Source organism: Anas acuta, chromosome 5 (genome assembly GCF_963932015.1).
Source record: "Anas acuta chromosome 5, bAnaAcu1.1, whole genome shotgun sequence".
NCBI lineage: Eukaryota > Metazoa > Chordata > Aves > Anseriformes > Anatidae > Anas > Anas acuta.
In genome coordinates this window covers 9153076-9177453 of record NC_088983.1, presented here as the reverse complement: position 1 = coordinate 9177453, position 24378 = coordinate 9153076, and the positions used below count along the sequence as shown (strand labels likewise).

The window sequence follows — 24378 nt, the reverse complement described above, 5'->3', positions numbered from 1 at the left end:
ATTGCTGCCCAAAATTGTCAATAATAATTTCTGAAATACTCGTATGAGATTCTAAATCATGGAGATTTCAGTTTGTTATTCCTGTAGTGCTGCTTTTTACTTTTTTTTTTTTTTTTTTTTTTTTTTTTAATGATGGGATGCAGGGGAACATGAGGTGGAAATGAAACCATTTCCATGGACAGGTTCACAGACAATGATCCTTTCTGAGCCCCTTAATTATTGTGAAGTGTGTGCTGACGTTTTCCATGAGTTGCTCTTGTAGAAATACAACAGTCTCTGACTGATGTATATTGTTTTGCCGTTTTGCTCAGGGCTTGATGTTTGCTAGCTTTCCCTGTGAATGAGGCAGAACTCAATGTGTTCTGCAAGGCAAAACCTGCTTATGCTACTTCAGGTCCCGTTCCCACGAGTGGTACAGACCCAGTGCATGCATGAATTTCATAGGAGGTGGGCAGCAGGGGCATGGGAAGGGCTTCTGAGGTTCAGAGTGCTGAGAAACCCATAGAGGGAGTCATTTGATGTTAGAAATCTCTTATGACGGTGTGAGTGGTGTGCTTTTTGGAAGAACTGATGGATTTCGGTTGCTTTTGAAGAATGTTTTGGTTTGGAAGATTTCTGGAAAAGGAGGTAGGATTGATCCTTGCTTGAAGTCCTTCTACATCATGTTGGCTGATGAGGTTGAGATGGTTCCCAGGTGTTCAGACCAAAGCCACTAGCCAAGGTGACTGCATGCATGCAGCTTGTGACAACATAATATGCACAGTGCCTGGCACAGGTGCAGCAACACAACCCTCTGCTGAGACATCACCCAGACCCAGTGTCCCCTCTACATCCCTCCAACAGGCCACCAGCCAGCAAAGCCTTGAAAAGTGCTTGGCAGAGAGGTGACAAGAGCCACAAGCTTTCCAGGCACTGCTGGCCTTGGAGTGGTGCAGCACTCTGTGCTTTGTCACATGCGGGCTGCTTTTCTTGGTGCAACAGGTTGATCTCAGCGCTTTGCAGCCTCGCTGGTATCAGCTGCAAAACCACTGCACAGCTAGCACCGTTGTAACCTCAGCTGCTGAGCGCTCGCCTCTTCTTGGTTCTAATTTTCCTATTCTTTTCCCCGTTTCAAATCACAAAGTGTTGTCCTTGGAAAGAACGGTCTTTTTCTCATTGTGCTACTGCTTGTTCGGCAGCTGAATCTTTCCATGATGTTTCCCTGGTGCTTTGCATCTCAGGCACAATACAAAGAAATGAAATGCAATGTGCTCACTCCTTATTATTATGGATTGATGTTGAAAGGAGTGCTGCATGTAAGATTTTAATCAAGAAACTGCAGCAAGTTTATGGGCAATATATATCTCTCTTAATTTGGCCAGCAATGAAAATATGGTTGGCAGGGGAAAAAAAAAGAAAACTTCTCCTCTCTCACCAATGTACTTTCCAACATGAAAAAAGGGATTTTGAATAAAGTGGCAATATGGATGCATTTGAATCTGTGAAATGTGATTCTTAATTGCTCATGATTGTCTCTCAAACAACTGGTAGGTTAACCACGGCAGGCTGACAGTCTGTACTAACTGACAATCAATATTGTTGAAACGCAGAACCTTTGCCTGCAAGACACAAAAACATTTCATTTTCAAACACTACAGGACATCTGCTTCTGGAGAGAAAAAGTTGCTTCTTCTCGGCAATCTGCACCAACTTGTAACTTATTTTTTCTCCTTGCTCGGAGGAAACAAAAGTCTTCTTTATACCGTATCCTTTCCACTAATCTGGCAGCTATCCAGTGTGGGTTTAAACAGATGTTCTGGAAAAAAAAATATGGCATATACAAATGAGATGGAATCCAGCAACTCAGTCATGGATTATTACAGATATAAAATACTAAGGGCTAAATTCTTCCCAGATACACGGTCTCTATAATATTTGGCACTAGATGTAAGAGTAGCACACAAACAAATCATTAATACCCTCATTATAATAATTATTATATATTTAGCACAAAGACCCCAGGCTGGATCAAACCCTTTGCATTAAATACTGTGCAGATGCGCGTTCAGGCTGAGGAGTTTACATTCAAATGGCTGTATGCAGCAAGGACTTAGATATGTAAGTAACTTTACTTTTGCATGTTTGCAGGATTAAGCCCCACGTGATTACACCATTGGCAACTACGGGCATTTCTTACTTTCCATGCTGCAGCCTTTGAATAAATCACGCAGTAATGAATGATTTGATGCTAAAAGGAAAGAATTTGAGTCTTGCTGTGCGTAAGTCTACTAAGCCTAAGGGCTGCCACAGGGTTATGAGCTCAGTGGTAGAAAATATATGGATGTACACACTTCCTAAATATATATTACACACAATGCAATGAAACTGATAAAAATTATCATTTTAGACCTAGGAAGAAACGTTTCCTTGCATATGGGGCAGCCCCACCAATTCTGCTAGCTGAAAAACACCTCCTTGCCTTCTGCTCCTCAGCCACACAATCTGTGCACTGCAGCGTAGCCTAACCCAGGAGCCAAAGCAGAAACCCTGGAATACATCCCCCGGGCTCCTGAAGGGCAACCCCCTCACCCAAGAGCTCCAGTAATGCCACTGGGATGACCTGTAAAAGCAGCTGGGAGGAAGAGCTTGGGTCTGTGATGGGTCAACCAGGAAGCGGGAATGAGGCATTTGGGCAACCTTGGGAGATCCCCCCTCCCCAAAATGCCTTCAGCTTCTACTGGTATCGTAGAGAGAACATGGTCTGATGGGCACAGTAACATCTAAAAGCAGGGGTATCTGCATTGTCAGGGGAGGCCCAGCTCTTCCCACACCTCTGGGCAAACTCCTTGTCTTCCACATCCAGCCTGAGCTCCTTGACTGCCCTTTCTGTTGTACCTGCAATAATGTGCTTTTCTGCAAAGCTTTTTTTTTTTTTTTTTTCTTTTCCATTTTTCTCCAACTACTGTTCTCCTACCCTCACCTTAATTCTTCTGAATGTGAAATGAAGAAATGAATTTGCTTCAAGCACTCTGTTGTCCTTTCAACTAAATGTTCCCCCAGAAATCAAACTCTATTTTTAATTGTCCTGAGCCTGTATAGTAATAAAGGCCCAAACTCCAAGACATAATCTAAAAATTCATTCTTAGAGCATTACAGAGGACATTTGATTACTTGATAAATAATTCTGATTCCTATTGTTGCTACCACTGAACAAAATAAAATGAAAGATGTTGAGGAAATACTAAGGTGAAGATTAGAAGGCATCTGTTTGTCCCCACTTACCTCATTGCTTTTGTTTTTGGTCTCTAACTTCTCATCATTTCATCAGCCTCAGAGAAGTGACAGAGCAATGGAAGCACAGCAAACTCCAGCTTTTCTACCCCCATACTGTTTGAGATGAGAGCTCTCCCTATGGGTCACAATAGAGAAATAATCAGAAAATGTAAATGTGGGAGACAGAGAACTGGACAGGTTTCTTTTTTCCCCTGGACTCAAGGTGAAACACTAAGCTTCAGAAATTTGGTAAGCCCAAGGAGATCAGAAAATTATGATCCAAGAAACATCACAAATGTTCCTGGAAACACTGCTGCAGCTGAAACACAGTTTAAAAAAAAAAACAAACAAACAAAAAAAAAAAACCACAGCCTGCACTTTTCCCATCAGGAGCACGAAAAGTGTGCTCTTCCCTTCTGCTGCCCTTGCTGAAAAATGAAATTTTTGGGTGAGGGCTGCCAGGGGCCAGGCTCACGTGGAGAGCAGGGCTGCTCGCTGCAGGTTTTGCAGTCCCAGGGACAGAGGTCCTGGCACTGGGCAGGTGAAGGTGCCAGCAGTGCCCAGCTGGAATCCACACGTGCTTCAAGCCTCTGCATGTGCTGGTGCACGGCCATGCAAACACAGTTTCGTTGCGTGCTCCTGAGCAATGCTAATCGTTTTAACTGCAGATAAAAGAGCTGAACTGAACACGCAGGCTGGCTGCTGCAGGCTGCCTGGTTCTAGTTACAGGCTCAGGGAACCAAGAGACAGCGCGCAAAGCTGAGCGCAAGCTCTCCGAGTGAGTGAGCAGCTCAGACTTTATGGGTTGTTTGATGACATGTGATTCTCCCTCTATATGAACAACATCTGCAAATACACAGAGAGTCTTTGGAATTGTTTTTGGTTTAAAAGAATTTGTTGTTCAGAGCATCTCAATCAGTCACTCCCCGGCTTGCTGTTTTGGCTCGTCGCAATGTCACGCTTGAGCCTTTCCACACCGCGCCTCGAGACACATCATTTTTATAATAATCAGGTGTTTGCTATACAAGCCTCCAGAGGCAACAGGAGAGACCCCTGATACTATAAGCCTACTGCTGGGGGTTAGAAACTAGGATGATGTTAGAGCAGGCAAAGAAGACAAACTTAAATGAAGGGAAAGACCCATTTTCTGAAGCTCTGCTAGTTACATCCAGATTTCTCAGCAGCAGACACCCCAGCACTAGGTGAGTTCACACATTTCCTGCCCCGTGGCAGTGTGTCCGCATGTCATCCCAGCCATCCCACAGGTTCTTCCAGAACAGCGATGCTTGGTCTTTCTAGGAATGAGCTCAGGCAGAACTGCTGGCTTTTTTTTTTTTTTTTTTTTTTTTTTTCAGAGCAGTCAAGTCACACAAAGGAATTATGAGAATGATAAGAAAAAAAAATAATAATAAAATAAATAAATAAATAAATAAATAAAAAACAGAGATAAATCTACTTCCATCATCTCCACCATACATCTAGGGGTTTTATTATAGACTCTTTCCAGTACTTAAAGGGGGCCTACAGGGAAGTGTAGTGATAGGACAGGGTATAATAATTTTAAACCACAAAGGGTAGGTTTAGATTAGATATAAGGAAGAAATTCTTTACTATGTGTGCAGTGAGGCACTGGCACAGGTTGCCCAGAGTAGCTGTGGATGCCCCATCCCTGGAGGTGCTCAAGGCCAGGCTGGATGGGGCTTTGGGCAGCCTGGTCTGGTGGGAGGTGTCCCTACCCATGGCAGGGGGTTGGAATTAGTTGGTTTTTAAGGTCCTTTCCAACCCAAACCACTCTGATTCTATGATTCTCCAGCTGCCACCAGTAGCAAAGCGACAGCGAGCTTTCTTCCCTATCTTCATCTGGAGCTAATAATATAACAAAGGTCATCCTGGGTGAGACCAAAGGTACACCTAGTCTGGTATCTGCTCTCCAACAAAGAGCAGCAGTGTTATGGAGGGCTGAGTGAAAGAACAGTGTGTGCAAACAGTGACACTTCCTCAGAATATCCTTCACACTGCCAACATGTTGTGGCTTTCTAAGCCAAAAAGAGCGCATTGTGTTTAATGCCGTTTGGTGAGTTTATGGACCGTGACCTTTCCTAGTGGCCCTCATAATCCATGCAGTTTTGGCACCCTAAAGGCGCTGTGCCCAGGAGATCGACACCGTAATTACAGCCTCATAAGGGATTATCTCCTTAAACCATCCTGAACCTGCCATCTTGCTCAATTTATCTGATTTCACTGATTCTTGTACTGGAGGAAAGAGGGAAGGACTGATCTCCCCATACTGATCCACTCCTGCCAGGCCTCCCTGAGGCGACCTGGGCACGCAGGCGGACATCCCACGAGCCCCGACAGCACGTCTGGGATCAGGAATGGCCTTGGAGGCCAGCCCAAAGGCAGTCTGGTGCCAGCAGAGGCCTCAGCAGGCAGCGTGGCTGAATTCACCAGCACCCGTGAGGAGTGTGGGTGCACAGGTGCCAGGCAGGACACGAACACCAGCAGTGTGACAGGCAGGCAGATCGGCCTGCACGCCAGCACTCTCTCTGCGTTTACACAGACAGCAATGATTTGGGTGATCATTTCCCCACAATTTGCCCAGACGTGCCCCTTTTTTCCCTCACAGGCTTTAAGGAAGGACCTGGAGGGCAGCTCCAGGAGTGTGCAGAGGCTGAAGGAGATGGTCCCAGAGAAAATGTGTGGGCCGTGAGAGGCGGCAGGGAGGCACATGCCCGTGTGCACTGGCACCAGGCTGCCTGAGAAGGGAACTAATATCGTTTGTGTGGGATTTTCCTCCCCCTCCCGCAGATCAAAAGGACAGCAGCAATGCAATCTGCTGTTTGTGTAGGAAATGTGTCAGAAGAGGGAAGGAGGGGATACACATGGGAACATCTGCTCTAAGAAGCCACTTGAAAATTAACCCTCTAGGTCCTGAGCCAGCCAGCACCTGCTGGGCATTAAGCACATGAGGAGCCCCGGTCCCACCAGGCCTGCACACGTCTGTGGCACCTTCTGCAAAGTCCCAGAGGAACATCGGGTGCTGAGTGCTGCCGAGGAGCATTTCTTCCTCTGCCTTCCCTAGGAAGGGATGGGGATCACCTCAGAGCCCCTCCTGGTGCTGCTGGGCTGTCATGTACAGGGGTAACTCCACCAGCTGCATTTAGGATGTGGGGAGAGCTGTGCATGGCCAGACTGACTCTCATCCGTGCAGGCACACCTGGACAAGTGAAAGATTTGCAGCTTGGCTCCCTGAGACACTGGTGCGAAGAGCAGACTGGATTTTGTATCTCCTTTATCAGACTTTAAGCACCTAAGCCCTCTGTTTTCCTGCTCTCAGCACCAGCCGAACCTTGCTGTCCACAGCTGGCTGCTGAAGCTTTGCAAGAACTCACTGCAGAAAAATAAAATTGTGGGCAGCGCACTGCAGGTTTTATCTCGTGTCCGTGGCTATTACAGGTGCCCTGGTCACCCACAGCTGCCTCTCATGCCCTTTGTGCAAAACTTTGTCTCGGGGATAAAATATTTGCTGACCTGATTTAGTAACAGCACTGCGCAGAAAAACAAGCACAGCAGAGAAAACAACAACAACAAAAAGGTTGTATCCCTTCTTCCTCCTGTGTACAAAATTAAAAAATCTCACATTGTCCCAGTGCAACCGAGTCGAGCACAAAAGGGAAAAAACAGCCCCGTGTTGTTCTAGGCCAGCCGCCAAGACAACTTGTGCAAGTTTGTGCTGGCAGCAGCGTCCCCGGGCAGAGGGGCTGCGCTGGCGGCCGCCTGCCCTGCTCCCTGCGTCACCTTCCTGCCACCCCCCCGCTGCCCCAAGCCACCCACACGCTTCGACGAGGGGCTCTTCACTTATTTGGCATGTCCAGCAAAGTCCTGAGATTGCCGGGGTGGCACTGCCGTCTCTGTGAAAGTATCAACCTTAGCCCGTTTCTGGAGGCAGTCCAGCAAATCCTTACCCACAGAAATACTTTTACACAAGTATTTCAGTCAACAGGATTCCTTGCATGAGTAAGGGATTGTGGGATTTAGCCATTACACATCTTATTTTTCCAGTAAATAAAATGTACTTTTTTTGGCCTCTCTGAAGAGCTTCACCATTCTTATCCTTTCGCTGCTCTGCCAGGTTTCCCCTATTTCCCCAGAGCATCCTACCACTATAAATACCATTTAACATGCGATTTCTTTGCCATCTCTGCTCCCTATAAATCTCTCCACATTTGCCTGCTTTACCTGTAGAAATGAGTTAAATCAGCAATCTGATCTAGTCGGGAGGTAGACAGAGATTGTTTGGATTTTGGTTTCTGCATCAGAGCCGGTCATCTCGGTATCGATTCTGGAAGAGGAAAGTTCAGGTGTAACCAAACAAAAACCCACATTCCAGTTGTTTTTATCATAACAACTTAAAATGACTTCTGCTTTCTGTTTCCTTCACTACCTTCTCACAAGTCTGGTCTAGATGTGCATTGTCAGAAATCCTCCCCCATATTCATCCCTTAGATGTAGCAGAGAGCTTGGGAGTACCCTGGTGGCAAAGGTATGGTCTGAACATTGCCCTGGACTTGAGCTGGAGGCCACCTCTGCTTCACATGGTCCAGGTGAGTGCTCAGCCATGTGGACTATGGAATTAAAGGCAGACATGAGCAGCAATACATCCTTTTGTGTATGCTGCCGGCCACACAAATTAAAGTCCCAGAGTTATGATAGCCAAAAGGAGATCTGGGTCCACCCTCATGTCTAAGTCTTGAAGACTAGTAAAACCAACAGAGATGGACAAAACACGGGGTTTTGGCACACTGCTACCTCTTTCATAGTCCATTTAGTCTCACTTCTAGTGTAGTCCTATTTTTATTTTTATTTTTTTTTTAAATGAACGTAGAATCATAGAAACAGACTGGTTTGGGTTGGAAGGAACCTTAAAGCCCATCCAGTTCCAAACCCCTGGCACAGGCAGGGACACCTCCCACCAGACCAGGTTGCCCAAAGCCCCATCCAGCTTGGCCTTGAACACTTCCAGGGATGGGGCAGCCACAGCTTCTTGAGCAACCTGTGCCAGTGCCTCACCACCCTCATAGCAAAGAATTTCTTCCTAAATCCTAATCTAAACCTTTGAGTTTCAAGCCTTTACTCCTTGTCCTACCACTACATTCCCTGATGGAGTCCCTCCCCATCTTTTGCCTTTCACATTTCACCTTAATGCCAACTTCTGCAAGACCCCTTGCTCTACAGAATGAAAAATACTGTCACCAGCACCCTTTCCATGACAGTAGTCCATTCATCCCATCCTACTACTGGGTGACATCCTACTAGTGACACCTGCAGATCCCCAAGAGGTGCTTGTCATCCCAGGTTATTTCCTTCCATTTAGGAACTGGTACAGGCTGACCTCCAGTTAAGTGCCGTGCTGAGGGGCTTTGGGAAGCCCCTTTCCCAAATGCTCTATAAGAAGTGTCACCAGGTTTGCCAGACAAGACTGACATTTCACAAAAGGAGCATGTAATAAGCTGGTATTTTTTCACAAAGCTTTGTGCCTTTGCTAACATTCCCATCATCACATACCCTGAGAAATTTAGTTTCCAAGGGCAAACTCCTAAAAACTTTCTGCTCCACTGGAGATCAGGCTCTTCGCTTTGTTGCAGGAGGAATGCAGCAGTGTAACACACTGGGTCTCAAACTGCAGACTGAACTCCTGATATCCTGAAGTTCTGATGTCCTGAAGTCAGGACACAGAGAAACCATGATACAGGAGCAAAATGTTCAGTGTACAAATACCAGACCTGAAACCAAAACTCTTCCACAGGCAGAGGGTCTACCTGCAGCTACATTAAACCTTATTCTCTGTCTTCATGGAGTCCTTTGCCTGTCACTACACCTTCACCTGGGTGCCAAGCGCTCATTTCCCCATAGGCCCAGCCCTGCAACCAGCTTTAAGTATCCAACACCCAGTGAACTCAGCAGCCACCTTCTTAAGCTTAATGTTATTCACCTATCTCAGTGATTCATTAGAGCAGGACCTACACTGAGAATCTAATTAAGACCAAAGTTCCACATTCATTTCCAGAGCAGTAAAAGGCAAGTTATGTAAACTCACAGCAAGTACTTCTTCTTTTACCAGAAGAGCAAGATAAAAGCATAAAACACATCCATAGGCAAAACAGCAAAGGAGGGGAGCGAAGGCTTTGGCAGACAGTACATAAGAGAAGGAAGTCTAGAAAGATACTTTTATTTGCATTTCTTACATTACATGCTCTGGACTTTCCCTCCACCTGGAATACATTAGAAGGAAGTAGAGCGCCCAGTGGGATGGCTACTAGACACCTCTGAGACAACAGCAGCTCTTTTTAACCAGAAAAATCATCTGCTTTGCTCCCCTCATTCTCAGCCTCCCATTTCTCTCTCCCCACTGCCCGGAGGCTGGACTTCTCTCAGAGGTGTGTTTGGCACCCAGGCTCCCAAAGGAGTCAAGCAAAAACTGGGAGCACACCGAGCCCAGCTTCCCTCTGCACACAGTTCCCAGACTTACACCCAAATCCCTCCTGTCCAGTGCTGCTGCTTCCAAAATCCTCATCCCAGCTCCTCTGAGCAGACTAAGGAGAATACAAGTTGAGGCATGGTGAAAAGGAGGACAGATGTCCGTGCATGGGAAAAGAGGGAGTCTTTTAAGGTCTGAGATGGCAGATTTATCAAATGAGGATGCTTCTAGCAACCTGTTCAGACAGCCCTACAGTCTACAACTCAACCCACGTAAGTGAGATGTGTACACCAACTCTGCCTCACAAAGTTCGGGGTAATAGTTGGAGATAAAGTTGGTTTATCCTGGGACAAAGGATTTTCCAAGGAACAGCTGCTGAACTGGCACCCAAACATCACTTGTACTAAGCCTTTTATTCTAGGTTATATTTTTGCTTAGCCAGTGTTTCCATTGTGAGATTTCCCAGATCTAATATAGCAAAACACGTCTGCAATATTTAGCTCTGCTTTCTTTTGGGAGTTACTAAAATAAAGTGCATTGTTAACAGAGTGTATTATTTGCTTACAAACAAAGCAATGCCAATTAAGAACCTCTCTTTTAATAAGATATTTGTAACTCTACACTGGACCCTACAATGCTGCTTAGCTTATCAGAGAACACACCAGCTTCTGATTTAAAGAGTTTTGTCTGGGCCTGGCAAATTTTATGCCCGGTCCCAAAGCAGACACCAATTTGTCTCTTACAAGCCTGTTATTTATGGACTCTCAATGCCATCCTCTATATATCCTGCTACAAATTTCCATGTACCTGCTAATTTATAACAAGGGCAAGATCCCTGGGAAGATTTCCTTCCTAGGGATTGATGGATGGATAAATAAATAAAACAAATATCAAAAAGGAAATAACTTGATTGTATTAGATAATATTAAAGTAAATGGATGTCATGTTCTGAACGTTATGTAAGTAAAGCTGAGCAACACTGAAATATGACTGTCAGGGTGATTAGCAAGGGTGAAAGAGGAAAAAAAAACTCCCAAAGAGGAGAATGTGCCTTATCAATGCCGTGCAAATTTCCTCAACCACTACAAACAAAGAAATGTGCTCCCTATACATGAAAAAAACAATGGATTTTTAAGACTGAAAAAGTACCTTCATTTACAGTTTCTAGAAATCCAAAACACAGCAGATTGTAACAAAACCAAGCAGAAGTTGAGGGTTAGGCGAGCCAAGTGAAACTATGAGAGCTGAATAATGAAGAGGAACCCATCCCCTGGCCGCTGACAGCAGCGATGAGGTACAGGTGCGACAGGCATCGCCTGGCCAGTTCAGGCAGGGATGGTGCTTTTGTAGCAGAGCTGAACATGACCTGTGCAAGAGGTACCTCTGTGGAGTCCTTTGCACCCCTAATGCATCAACCTGGATTGGCCTATCCTTACTGATAGCTGTGTTACAGAAATAATAAGTTAACATGTAATTTATACATGCAGCTTAGGGCTATCAGGAGTGTATTGACTCCATAGGATGATTTGATAAGGCCCTAGCTGCTACAAGAGATAGTCACAAATGGTCCAGTGCATGCAGGGTCTCGCTATCTGGGACAAATCAACAGGACAGCCATAAAACAAATACAATACACATAAGCACACTGCTCAGGAGACTGTCTAAGACATATATTCTGATTAATGTCTGGAATGGCAATAGTGCATGTTATTGCTTCCTTGAGTCCTACATGAGGTGCTAGAAGGGGATCTCAGGGCCGGTGTCACGCTAAGGGTACGTGGTGGAAGGAGGCCCTGCTGTTGTGTCATGAGGCCCAGAAAGGATCCTGGTGGATCATCGGTGATCATGCCTGGCTGTGACTGGATCCAGTCCTAGTCCCAGATCTAGTCAATGGTTTATGCCTAAAGGATTTTGTCTCCTTCTCTGCTTGGGAACAAGAGCGGCCTAGGCCCATTGGCCCTCCGATAACTGGAGGTCTCCTCCTCCAAACCAAGGTTTCTGAATATGAGATCTATACTTTGGGCGAGGTGGGACTAAGTCATTATATCATGTGCCCAACGGCTCTCAACAAGACTTGTTGCACTGTCAGTCAAGAAAAGAGGAGGAGAGGGTGAGGCCAGCGCTGGGTACAGGGACAGGTTGTGCTCCTGGCCTCAGCTGCAACAACACCGGGCCGTGAGGCTTCCTCCTCACCCCAGACATCGCTTAGCTGCTGGAGCTGCCGGGGCCTCATACATGCTGATCGTTCAACTGCAAACCTCCAACATCTGGCCTATGCTTTGGCCAGATGAGCAAGATAAGCATGTCAATCAGCTCACATTCCTGCATGTCAATTAGCTCAGGTTCCTGCTCAAGTCTGGTCTCAGCAATTCTCCGCTGATTTACGGTCACTTGGTATTTTGACACCAACAAGCCTGGCGTTATTCCGCAGAAGGTCATCCCACTTTTCTGTGGCTTGGCAACAAGCAACCCCCTGAAAGCTGACCTTGGGTCTGACTGTCAGGTAAGTGCTGGAATAGATTGCAAACTGGGGGGCATCCACAGATGCCAGTGGCAGCTCCTTCTCTAACACCACAGGGCTCGGCACCCTTTGGGATTAAATTCCTCCCTGTTTCAGAGGAGGTGATGAAGGCTTCAGTCCTGCTGTGTGCATAGGATAAATCAACCTTTGGAAACGTTTGGAAGAACTTCTGCAAATAAACCTTGCTATCACCAATGCACTTAAAACATCTTCAGTACCTGCAGTATTAAACACTGCCTCTCCCTCTGAAATGCGACTGGGCTACCACAAAGAAGATGCCATGAAGAAAGAAAAAAAAAAAAAGAAAGAAAAAAAAAACATAAAAGCACTGAAATCATGTAGGAACAAACACAAAGAGGCTGCTACCCAATAAGGTGCAAGAGAAAACGATTAAATCACATGAAAAACCTGTTGCTACCACTTCTGCATTTGGCCAACGACGAGGGATTGAGAGGCCCCACTTGGTAAATATATACTCTCCTTGGATCAAAGGGGTAAGAATGGAAGCGAGTCCTCAGGCTTTATGGACCTGATCCAGTTGGTTTTTCTACTAATTTCTGTGGGCTTTGGCTGGTGTCCAGGCAGCATAAACAACCAGGACCAGGGCTAGCCCCGCCTGACAAATGAAAGCCCTGCTAGCACCGCCAACTTTTCCTCTCTGCCCTAAACCTGCATTTTCTGCTCAGCTCTACAATGCTACGTGAGCGGCAAGATGCTCGCTGGCACCCAGGAGGGTTTTAACTGAGCCCAGGAGCTCACATCACTGCCAAAGGATGTCTGATACGTCAGCTCCTAACACTTTCCATCAGTCCCTGTTCACGTGCAGCCGTCCTTGCATTTGGCAATAGGATGGGGGTGTTGTCCCCCAGCCCGGACCATGGTCAGAGAGTTTCCTACGGGCTGTGGGGACTGAGCAGCTGCTGCCTGGCTCCTTTCCCTTGGGGAAGTACTGAAAACGGAGCCTCTTCCTAATGGTACTGGAGTCTTTGTCTTGCCGAGGCTATGGGGACAGAGAGATGAAAGCAGGGCATTTGCTTGTGATTTTCTTGCTTTCATGAGAGCCTTCAGAAAGCCAGGAGCTTTCAGAATAAAGTTTCTGGGGCAGTTCTTCCTGTTGCCTTGCCTCGAGTAATCACTCAGGGCTTGTTTACACTAGAGAGTTGTACTACCAGTATTTTATACAACTGCACTGAAATCAGCACAACACCTGTATTGTGTCTATCGCTACCTTGGTGCGAAGGCGAGCCTACTATTTCTGAGGCCTTGAAAAGCAAGCCAACAATGAGCCGAATGGATAAGGGGAGAAAATGAAAATGCTGCCGTGTTTCTTGACACTTCAAACTCGGCAATGACCACAGATGCATTGTGAAATTGTAACTGGTTTACTAAAAATAAAATACGGTTAGATTGTAGATAATTATTCCTAGCTTACAGAACCCAAACAGGAATTGAATCCTTAGTTCTTTTTTCTATTATTATTCTCTTTTTCCTCCCCTTATTATTAAAGGAGAGAGGGAAAAGTGAACAATGTATTACACAAAATAAGGGATTTATGCCAAGCAGCATAATTTGTACAAACACAAGAGACTGCCCAATATTAGTGTACAAAGAGAAACTCTACAAGTCGTCACATCCACACAGAGGGCTTCATGGAAGCTGCACTTGCTTGTTGGAGAAGAAACCGCTTCACTTACAGTGGAGCCTGTGTTGTCTTCAGCACTGTCTTCGGAAGGACAGAGTTCCCATCCCAGGATGGTGTCTGTAATCTGAACAAGCAGCTGACGGTCTCAGTTTTACCAAACAATGATGGATTTAACCCCAGCACCTTTAACTCTCAGTGGAGCTGGGCACCTCTGCATCTGGGCTGGAGTTTCCCAATTTGAACAACACTGATAATGATATTACAGCAGGGCTTTGTGACAGCGCAGTCGCTGACACTCAAAACCCACCCAAATATCCTGGCATTCACTGCCAATTGAATTAAACCATCAAGGTCTGTGAGAGGGAAGTGGCTGTTGGCAAAATAGACACTGAATTCTGTGACAGAGAGCCTGAGGATTAAATATCAAAGAATTAGACCAAATTACTAACAAATATACCAACCGATAAAAGTGATGTTTTTAGGTGCTAATGCCACTACTGGGCATTGGGGAAAAGAAAAAAAAAAGAGATATATATTAAGAAAAAAAGGTGCTCTCCTAGATATTATGATCTAGACAGGCAACCTAGAGGAAGGAAAAGAAAGGAGTTTCTCTGCATTACTTGTTGGAAGCAAGATACTTCTGACCAGAGCCACGCAGGGTGCTTGCAGCAGGGCTCCGATCCTCTCTCTGCTCACCCGAACCCAACAGCGTTGCAAAACTCACCCTTTTCTGTTTAAGCATGGCTAAGACCTTACACAAAAAGAAATATACACGTGATAAAGTCAGCCTGGACCTGGAGCCCCGCTCCAGCGCTCCAGGTCCGAGGCCACCTCCACCTGCCGGGGGACCCAGCCGCGCGTCCGGCTGCAGCCGGGGGGCTCTGGGAGGCTCCCGGCAGGGGTTGGGGAGGAGGGGAAAGCCCCCGTTCCCAGTCCCGATCCCTATCGCGATCCCGGTCCCCAGCAGCTCCAGGGAGCAGCTCCGGGCTGCGGTGCGGGCAGCGGGAGCCGTGCCCGACTTCTCCCCGTTTGCTGGGGCGGGAGATCCGCCACTTTATTTATTTATTTATTTATTTATTTATTTATTTATTTATTATCACTCTAAAAGCTCTCACTTTTGATGGGATTACGGCTAATTAAAATTTAAAATTCAAATCAACTATCGAAAAGGTCATCTCAAAAAAAAATAAATTTAAAAAATAAAAAATAAATCCGCAGGCATCTGGTTGCAAAACTAAAGGTAAAAAGAGGGGGAGCGCACTGCCAGGGCTCCTCGGTCCCGGTCCCCGTCCCCTCTCCGCGCCTGCCCCCGGGGGGTGCGCGCCCCGCTCCGCGGCCGAGTTGGGAGCGGGACGGCGCCGGGGCCAATGCAGCGGCCGGGCGGGGAGGGGAGGAAGGGAGGGGAGAGGAGGAGGAGGAGGAAGAGGAGGGCAGCGGGGAGGAGGAGGAGGAGAAGGAGGAGGAGGAGGAGGGGAGGGCGCAGCCGGCACCGCGCACCGGCCGCCGGGGCTGGCCGGGGCGCCGGGGGGCTATTGTGTGCGCCGGGCGGGGACGCACGCTTGCACACGCGTTCCCCCCCCCGTTTGCACACTCGTTTGCACACTCACCACCAGCACCCCCCCGCGGCTCGGGAGGACAAATATCGCGAGAGCGGCCGGCGACCAACCTGCTCCGCAGCCCCGCCGCGCCGCCGCGCCCGCGGAGCCCCCGCGCAGCGCCCGCATGCAGCCGCGCAGCCCCGCCGCGCCTCGGTGAGTAGCGGGACCCCCCCAAACTGCCCCCGCCTCCCCTTCCCCTGGGAGGACGAGGGGGAAAAACGCTCCCTGCAAAGTTGGGGAGTGCTCCCAGAGGCTTTTTGGGGGTGCTCGAGGGGTAGGGGGGCGCCCCGGAGGGGTTGCGCGGGGTCCCCCCCTCTCCATTTGGTGCGCGGAGCCGGGCGCAGGCGAAGGTCACGGCGGTGCTGCGGGGAGCAACTTTGGGGAGGGAGGTGCGGGGGGGGGGGGCACCGCTGGGAAGGGGGGGGGCGGGCTCGGGGCAAGTTTGTGGGATTTAATCGCGGGCTATAAATGGGGCTGCTGGAACTTTAAAAGGCAGCAAGCTGTGGTTGGCTGGTAGCGAGATTTGGAGTAACATATGGCATTAAAAGGCGCACAGCTGGAGGTAGCATTTCCATCGCAGTGAAGTCAGAGCAGCTGACTCTCCAGCTTGCGGTGTAATTAGCAAACCGAGCACTCCTCCTTCCCTCCCAGCCTCCCTCCCTCCAGCCTCCCTCCCTCCCTCCGCGCCTCGCTCGCACTCGCGCACGCACCCGCGGCCGCTCCGCGCTCCCCCTGCCCGGCTCCGCGCCCCGGCCCCGCGGGAAGGTAAGCGCCCGGCGGGCAGCCCCAGCCCTCCCGCCTCTTATTTTCCTCCTTGCCCTTTAATAACTTCCACGGAAACTTTTTTTCTTTTTTTTTTTTTTTCCGCTTTTTTTTTTTTTAATTTATTTTTTTTTCCCCTTCGTTTTGCATGCGGGGTGCTGCTGCTGCTGCTCTGCCTCCATCCCTGTCCTCCTCCTCCTCCTCCGTGCCTGGGAAAACGCCGCTTCCCCGGAGCGAGCCGCGGCTGTTTTGTTGTGATTCTGTGCATGAGGAGCGGGGATAAAGTTTAAATTGTGTGTGTGTGCGTGACGGGGGTAATGCGCTTTATTAAAAGATGCCCTGAGTTAGCGTCGCTGGGAAGAGCCTGAGAGTTCGTGCTTTTTATTTATTTATTTTTCTTGCCTCTTCTTAATTTCATTAAAGTGCTTAGTGGGAGAAACAAAGGTTGGAGGGGCTGCTGCTTTACTAGCTTTTGTTTACTTACAATCAAGTTTTTCCTGTTCGGAGCAGGTGCGAAAGGATGAGAAGCATGTTGTGTTGTTTTCTTCTTTTTTTTTTTTTCTTCTCCCCCCCTTTAATAAAACTATTACAGACAATTAACAGTAAACGTTATCTCCAAGGCTGTTTCTTTGGCTTGTGTTACCAAAAAGCCGATCTGTTTGTTACAGCTGCTAGGAGGCTTTAGTTTACAGTAGCATTCAAGTTTTTCCTGTTTTGAACAGGTTATGAAGGAAGAATGGAGTTTCCAGACCATAGCCGCCAGTTGCTGCAGTGTCTGAGTCAGCAGCGTCACCAGGGCTTCCTGTGTGACTGTACTGTTTTAGTTGGAGAAGCTCAATTCAGAGCTCACAGAGCCGTTCTTGCCTCTTGCAGTATGTACTTCCATCTTTTCTACAGGGACCAGTTAGACAAAAGGGATATTGTGCATCTGAACAGTGACATTGTCACAGCCCCTGCCTTCAGCCTGCTGCTCGAATTCATGTACGAGGGAAAGCTGGAATTCAACAGTCTCCCGGTGGAAGATGTGCTGGCTGCGGCTAGCTACCTCCACATGTATGACATTGTGAAAGTCTGCAAGGGCAAGTTGAAAGATAAAGAATTATGTCCGGAGGAGAAGATTAATGATGAGGTGGCCGGGTTGGAGAAAGCGGAGCATTTTCTAGACGCCGGAGCACCCCTGGTCCACGAGTTTGACCCAGGAAACAAACAAAAATTCAGCGTTGCAGAATACGACAGAGCGGCAGGCAAAGAAAAGGTCAGCAGTCACCCCGCCTGGTCCTCTGATCATATAAGTGTCAGCTCTGCGCCGACAGAGGCAGAATCGTGCGCCGCAGCAGCTGGAAAAACAAAGGCTAATGTCAATAGTTCCACAGGACCTTTGTCCCAAAGGTCTGTTAACCATACCCTGGCTTCGGGTGATGTGGACTGCGCGCTGGATTTGTCTTTCAAGCCCGTGCCGGGGAGAGATTCCTTACACCCCTCCTATGTCTTTGGACAGCTGGCTTCCGACAGCCAGCAGCAGGGTACCGAGCCACTTGTTAAAGATGAACAAGACTTGCTGTCAGATCAGGAGGACAGCGAAGCCAGGAGTCCAGAGAGTCAGCATTTTGGGAATTCAGCCAAAAGCCTAGTGACAGGGTTAGGACACATGTTCGCGGGGAATGGCAGCTCTCATGCCCGAGAGGAGGATATAGATCAAGACCGAGACGAGAGCGAGGATGACATGGATTCGTCGGACATCTCCTCGGGCGTGCTCGTGCCTCCCGGGCATATCTGCATTTGCCCCCTGTGCAGCAAGGTGTTCCCGAGCCCGCACATCCTTCAGCTGCACCTCAGCTCCCACTTCCGCGACAAGGACGGCTCGCGGACCCGGCTGTCGCCCGACGGCTCGGTGCCCACCTGCACCCTCTGCGGAAAGACTTTCTCCTGCATGTACACCCTCAAGAGACACGAGAGGACTCACTCGGGCGAGAAGCCCTATACCTGCGGCCAGTGCGGAAAGAGCTTCCAGTATTCCCACAACCTCAGCCGCCACGCGGTCGTGCACACCAGGGAGAAGCCCCACGGGTGCAAGTGGTGCGAGAGACGGTTCACGCAGTCGGGGGATTTATACAGACACATCCGCAAATTTCATTGTGGCCTTGTAAAGTCCTTGGTGGTTTGAGACACGTCGTTTCTCTCCTTTCCCCCGCACCCCCCGGCCCTTTTAAAACAGGAAAAAAAAGGCAGCATCTGAATTTTTTTTTTTAATTTTTCCTTTTTCTTTTATTTTGGTGATATTCACTTCAGGTATATGATCTTTAAAAGATGCAGAGGTATACACTCCAGAGGCCTTTTAATGCAATCCTTCCACCTTTCCATCTCCCCCGTCCCCTGCCTCCTTCCCTTCAGGTCTTCTTTTGCGCACCCATGCTACATTATTAATGTGAAATGATCTAAGTAATTCTGCAATGATTTAGCATCTGTTTTCATGCTGGAAGTACTTGCTTCGTGGTCAGGGTGTGTTTTGTGTTTTTTTGTTTTCTTTTTATTTTTAGTTTGAAGAAAGATTGCTTATAAGTAAATTCCGGAGAAATACTTGGATCCCATTAAGCTCCCCTGATGCCGTCTGCGTAGCGCGTAGAAACATCCGAAGAGATGACCGATGGCTTAAATACATTTCAGCGTAGGGAAATTTCTCTGCGTGTATCTCCAGCAGGCTGTAGTCTTATTTCATAGAGCTGGAAGAGACCTCAAATTGGCCCAAAAGATAAAGGGGAAGTGGGGAGAATTTCTGGATACACCTTTGGTACTAGTCACTTTTTGTTGTTGCTGTTGGCTTTTTTTTTTTTTTTTAATTCTATTATGTTGGAATCCTTCTGCAATCAGTCCTGCAATCTGAACGAGAAGTTTTTGCCTCAAGGCTTGCCTTAGTTTCCCTTCCCACCCATGCGCTCGCCCACGGCAGGGCACGGAGCTGCTTGGTGGCTCGAAGGAGCCTGTCCGCAGCAGGCTCTCTCCTCAGCTGCCGAGGGGTGTGCGCTAGCACAGGTCCGAAATCCTGCACTCCGTGAACGTTTGCATCCCACATTGGTGTGCAGGGGTGACCCCACTCCTGGTAGGAAGGTGGCAGCAGGGGGCTGGGGTGGCCCCGGTGATGTGAAGGGGCCAGTGCCCTGGTCTTGCCTTGTCTGGCTGCTGGGATCCCTCTGCTCCAGGCACCCCGTGCTGAGCATCCGAGGAGATGCCCTGCTCGCTGCTTCCTCTGAGAAGTTTGGTGGGAGGCTGCCGTCGGCAGCTCAGGGTTTTCCTTCTTGTTTTTTAAATGAAGTTGGTAATCCCTCTGGGCCCAGGTCCGTGCAATCCCTGCTGCTAAGGGGCAGTTGGAAGAGAAAGCGCTGGAGGGAAAGCGTGGCCCAACTTTTCCCCCCACCCTGCCAAATCACCACCTTTCTCCAGGGAGGTTTTTGGATCTTGGGGTGGTTTTATCTTTCACTTTTTAATTATTATTGTTCGCGTTGTGTTTTTAGTTTTTTTTTTTTTTTTTTTTTTTGTCAACCGAGGCTGCCTGTAACCATAACCAGTTTTACTCCAAACACAGTAACTCAATTACTTGCCTAATAGAGCATCCTTTGGGCTGTGCATGTTGGTAAATATCGGATTATTCCTTTCCAGTCAAATTATCCATTCAGGGTACATGTATGTGGGACTGAAATATAATAATAATATCCGAGTTTTTTTCTGCTGCATTACTGTTGCTTCACTGTCTTATCAGACACTCCTGGATTATTTTTTTTGTGAAACAAGTGTTTATTTTTAAATGAACATGAAGCACTGAGTTTGATTTTTTTTTTTTTTTTAAAGTTGTGCTTAAAATACTGTATTTCATCTTATAAAGAATTGCCTAATGCCTTCCCCCTCTGGTCCAAAACCTGAGCACTACCTACATAAATAATATGGGATTTTTTTTATTTTATTTTGTAAGTACTTCCTCTTAAAAGAAAAAATAGCAAGATTGTTACAGCCTCCTCTTATTCATCTCTTAAACTATGAATGTACATGTAATGTGAAATTTTGCTTCTATTTATAGTTTTGGGTTTTGTTTTCAGTCTAATTTGTCTACTGTAAAATATTTTTGCTGAACCTGTTACATATGGAAGTTGTGGGAGAGTACTGTATCTTGAACATAAGTGGCTTTGGTACTGTGGTCTTATTCTACTTAATCAGCTTTTTCTCTTTTTTTTTCTCCTTTTTGCTGTGATTGGAAATAGCACTGAACAAAATCTACTAAAATTAAGTTATTTTTCTTTCTACTAAAATTAAGTTATTTTTTCTCCTGAAGATACTTGATATAGTATTTATTAGATTTTTTTTTGAAGTGGAATTATTACTGTTAATCTATTTCAAAACTAGTTAATTTACACTTTAAATTTTATAACAACGTTTTTGCATGTTGAACGACATGTAAACAGTTTAATGTAGAGTCAGCATTACTGAAGCTGGTAATTTCTTAATTTTGCATTTTTGTGACACTTTTTGCATTTCAGTCTTCAGTTTCTGTATTTTATTTTTTAATATCATAAAATAGGATGTGCCATAAGACATCGCTAGTGTATGGAGCAGGGAAAAGTTTAAACAAGTTTGTGTCTGATGCTAGTATAGGAATAATTCATTAAACTGATGCTATGAGCATGCTCTGTACTGCAGTGAATATGGGGCGAAAGTTTAAAAAAAAAAAAAAAAAAGACTTTCTCATTCTTTACTACTACATCATAAACACACTGTTCTCATCGTCTGGTATTTGTGTTCCCACTCCTCATAGCTTGAATTTCTAAAGTAAAGACGTTTGCACTTATTTTTGTCCTTAAGGTGACTTTTTTTGGCTCTCTCTCTGTGTCTCCGAGTTGCAATAGCTCTGAGCATGTTTTCAAAGTGGTTCATGGCTCTACAGAGAAGTACTAAAAAACATTGCACACTTCGGCTTGTCTTTTCACAACCTGTCTCACTGTGGGGCAGTGGCCGTCCCGGTAGGGGATGGTCCTGTGCCACATTTTAAACACTGGATTTGTCTTCTACTACAAACAAATACTGTGAAGTTAATGTAAAAAAAAATAAAATAAAAAAAAATCATTGATATTTTTAATTGTTTTTAATCTTGGTGCAGTTCAGATTAAATATGTATATTTAAAGACACTAATTTTTGTGGGAGAGTTTTATAGTATACAGTATGTAGAGAAGCTATTGGAATGGAATATATTTTATAAAAACCTTCTATCACTGTTTTATAGTGAACTATTTTTCCTTCAGTGTTAGCGTAATGCTGTTAGTCTAGATACGACAATCGCAGAAGGAGTGATTTAAGCTACTGTTAGCGCTTAGTTTTGCGTGGAGTTCTGTTTGCAACTGTATTGGTATGTGCTGTAAAATGTGACAATCGTGACCAGGATTGTTGTCTTTATAAATTTACACGAAATAAAATGTGCTAGAGTTGTAAACTTCAGCCTCCTCCTCCCCACTTTAGCAGAAGGGATTGGGGAGGTGTTGGGTTCGTCATTATTGATTACAGGTGGGTGCGCTATTTGTATTTATTTTTTTTTTTTAAGCAGATACTCTAATTTTTATTTATTTTTTTTTTCAGGGCCAGTGGGAATGGTAGACATCTGAGGTGCTGGTACCCAGCTGGACCTAGAGGCGAGCAGCCTGCGTGCACCCAGCTTGGCCAGCAGGGTGGATGGAGGGGGCTCCTTCAGCCCCAAAATCTCCGCGGCCCCAGGGTGAGCTGGGTTCAGCCCCCAGCTCCTGCTGCTTGGCTTCTGTCTTAAAACTTTCCTGACTTCAGCAGGAGCTGGGGGCTGAGGAAGAAAACGTGAGCTGCATGCACCAGCTGCTGCTCAGGGAGGAAAATAAGAATGGTTTTTGCTCCCCCCCATACGACACATCTGGGATTTCTCACTTCTGGTGAGGCAAAGGGTGCTGGTGGGTGACATCGGGCTGCCTCGAGATGGTGCTGCTTTGGGGAAGGACAAATTATAGGTGATGCTGGTGTGGAGGGGCAGCTGTCCATCTGCCCCTCTGCTGTCACGTAGTCACCTCCTCACAATCGTAACAAAATATGAGTGTTTTCCCTGCACTCAGTCATGCTTCCTGCCTCATGCAGCCTGTGCCTCCGTCCCCATCCAGAGGGAGGACAGAAGGCTGCTGGAGACGTGTGTCATTCCTGCAATGTCTGGCTCCCATGCCCTATCCTAAAAACAATACTTTTTTTTTTTTTTTAAAGTATTTCTGCTGATGGTGGGGGGATTTCCCTGCAGCTGTGCATTCACGGCACGCTTTTTTTTTTTTTTTCATTCTTTGCTGCTGCTGGAAGTGGATAGAAGATTGAACCCGCTGTGCCCAAATCTAGGTGCTGCGCTGTGCCAGGGGAGGCAGCAGGCTGTTCTTGGAGGGAGAAAGAGGCGAGCTCAAAGCTAAACCTGCGAAGTGGATGGCTTGCGACTAGGCTATAAATAACCGTGCGTAGATTGAGGAGAGCAGCCCACGTCTACGCTGGCACGAGCATGCTGTGCCCATTTTCTTTGTTGATAGCAATTGCTAATGTGAATTCTGGCACTCCAGATCCCGATGCCTGTTGTTCTGATAACGTAATTAAATCTTTGGAATGTGAAACGTAAAACGCTTTGAGAAGAAACCGAGCTGCAGAGTGGGTGCTGGAGGGGGCTGTGCATGCATGTGGGGGTACCGAGCCAGTGGCTGGATGCCTCCAGGCAGAGGTTCCTGGCTCTCAGGTACATTGGGGATGCTGATCCCCTGTGGGAAAGGGGGTGATGCCAGGGTCATCCACCCTCCTAACCGTGGTCTGCGAGGGCTGGTGTCCTCCAGGAATAAAATGTGCAACAGGCTCCGGGGGCTGGAAAGGGTCAGTGCTACAGATGCCAGCAGCATAGGTCCCTGCCACTCTTGCAAAGCCCAAAAGCCCAGCTCTTATTGGGGTGTGTTGTGAAATGCCCCCCCTTTTTTTAATTTTTTTTAGCTTGTTTTGTAGCACCTTCTGGGGGTGGTTTGGCCTTGGTGTGCATAGGGGTGGCTGTGGATGCCCAGGGACATCTGGCAACGTGTCACCAAATGCCACTGTGGGTCTGAATACCTTGTAGGAAAGGCTTTTTGCTAGCTTGGATGGTCAGGCTTGTGCTGGGACCAAGAGCCTCCCTACAGCCCAGCTTGGTCATGGCACCGTTACCACCTGGCTTCTACGGCTGCCAGCTTTACGTCGTGCCGCCCTGAGCTTTGCTTGCCGGTGAGTATTTTTCTGTGCCTTTTTGCTGAGGAATGCAGGCAGCAGAACATGAAACAGCAGCTGTTATCTGAGGAAATCAATGGCAGGTGTGACCCAGCGAGAACAGCCTATGTAGGACAAAGCTGGGCTCAAGCAAAATGGAGCTGAGCACACGGTACAGTTGGTGTGTGAAAACGCCTCGTCCTGGGAGGAGGAGGAGGACGAATTGTGCTCAGGGCTGCTAGCGACCTGCTCAGGGAACATTTTGTCTCAAACCACTCGGTGTTTTGTGCCGGGAAGGACCTGGCTGGAAGTGTTACAGATTGAGCAACTTTGCACAGAGAGGTGTCTTTCATCACGACACGACGGAGGGATCCTGTCTCTTCGCTTCTTGTACGTGTGGCCGAGGTGGGGACGAGCGGCTGCAGAAGAATGCAGAGCACTTTCCAAGCTCACATCCTCTGTGTATGCACGGTGCGAGCTGCCCTCTTTCTGACTAGCTCTTTTCATCCCAATTTAAAAAAAAAAAAAAAAAAATTGCCAGCCCTGTTTAATGGGAGGGGAGAGCAAACAATTTGGTTATTGTTACCTGTTTCCTGTTTGTTATTCTCTCTCATACAGCTGCACGCTGCTGTACACAGCTGGCTCCTGTGCCCTTTCAACATGATCTGTGGCAGAGAATAAAAGTACTTGCCAGCCTGGCTTTAAAAATAAAATAAAAATAAGGAAATCTGCTAATACAGATGAATGCAGGGCCTTGTACGTGCATCAAAGCGATGGTGCTGCCTGACCCGGTAAGAGGAGGTTGGTGAGGGGATGAAGGCTGGAGCTGCTGCCAGCCCAAGCCCCTGGTGTCCCACACTGTGCCTGGAA

General features: G+C 47.2%; 1 protein-coding gene and 1 long non-coding RNA gene across 7 annotated transcripts; one reads left to right on the top strand and one right to left on the bottom strand.

Moving 5' to 3' along the window:
* Positions 1–93: 93 nt before the first annotated feature.
* Positions 94–15860, bottom strand: LOC137856820 (uncharacterized). Of its 2 annotated transcripts, none has more exons than XR_011096814.1 (3): positions 15560–15860; positions 3262–3388; positions 94–1795 (listed from the first exon to the last, which is right to left on the bottom strand). It is a non-coding gene; the product is annotated as an uncharacterized lncRNA (long non-coding RNA). The 2 variants fall into 2 exon arrangements; XR_011096815.1 differs by lacking the exon at positions 15560–15860 and adding an exon at positions 13946–15239.
* ZBTB42 (zinc finger and BTB domain containing 42) lies at positions 15120–24247 on the top strand. 5 transcript variants are annotated; one of them, XM_068682594.1, is made up of 3 exons: positions 15120–15644; positions 16143–16256; positions 16976–21727. In XM_068682594.1, exon 3 carries the CDS (start codon positions 16990–16992, stop codon positions 18415–18417), a length of 1428 nt encoding a protein of 475 aa, XP_068538695.1. In that variant the 5' UTR covers positions 15120–15644; positions 16143–16256; positions 16976–16989; the 3' UTR covers positions 18418–21727. The 5 variants fall into 5 exon arrangements, 2 of the variants coding, with proteins under 2 accessions (XP_068538695.1, XP_068538696.1); XR_011096813.1 differs by lacking the exons at positions 16143–16256; positions 16976–21727 and adding exons at positions 21871–22006; positions 22607–24247 and having other exon boundaries at positions 15505–15644; XR_011096811.1 differs by lacking the exons at positions 16143–16256; positions 16976–21727 and adding exons at positions 21871–22006; positions 22600–24247 and having other exon boundaries at positions 15505–15644.
* The last annotated feature ends 131 nt before the right edge of the window (positions 24248–24378 follow it).

Coding starts and splice junctions, on each gene's coding strand:
- ZBTB42 (XM_068682594.1), top strand. CDS start 16,990: ATGGAGTTTCCAGACCATAGCCGCCAGTTGCTGCAGTGTCTGAGTCAG.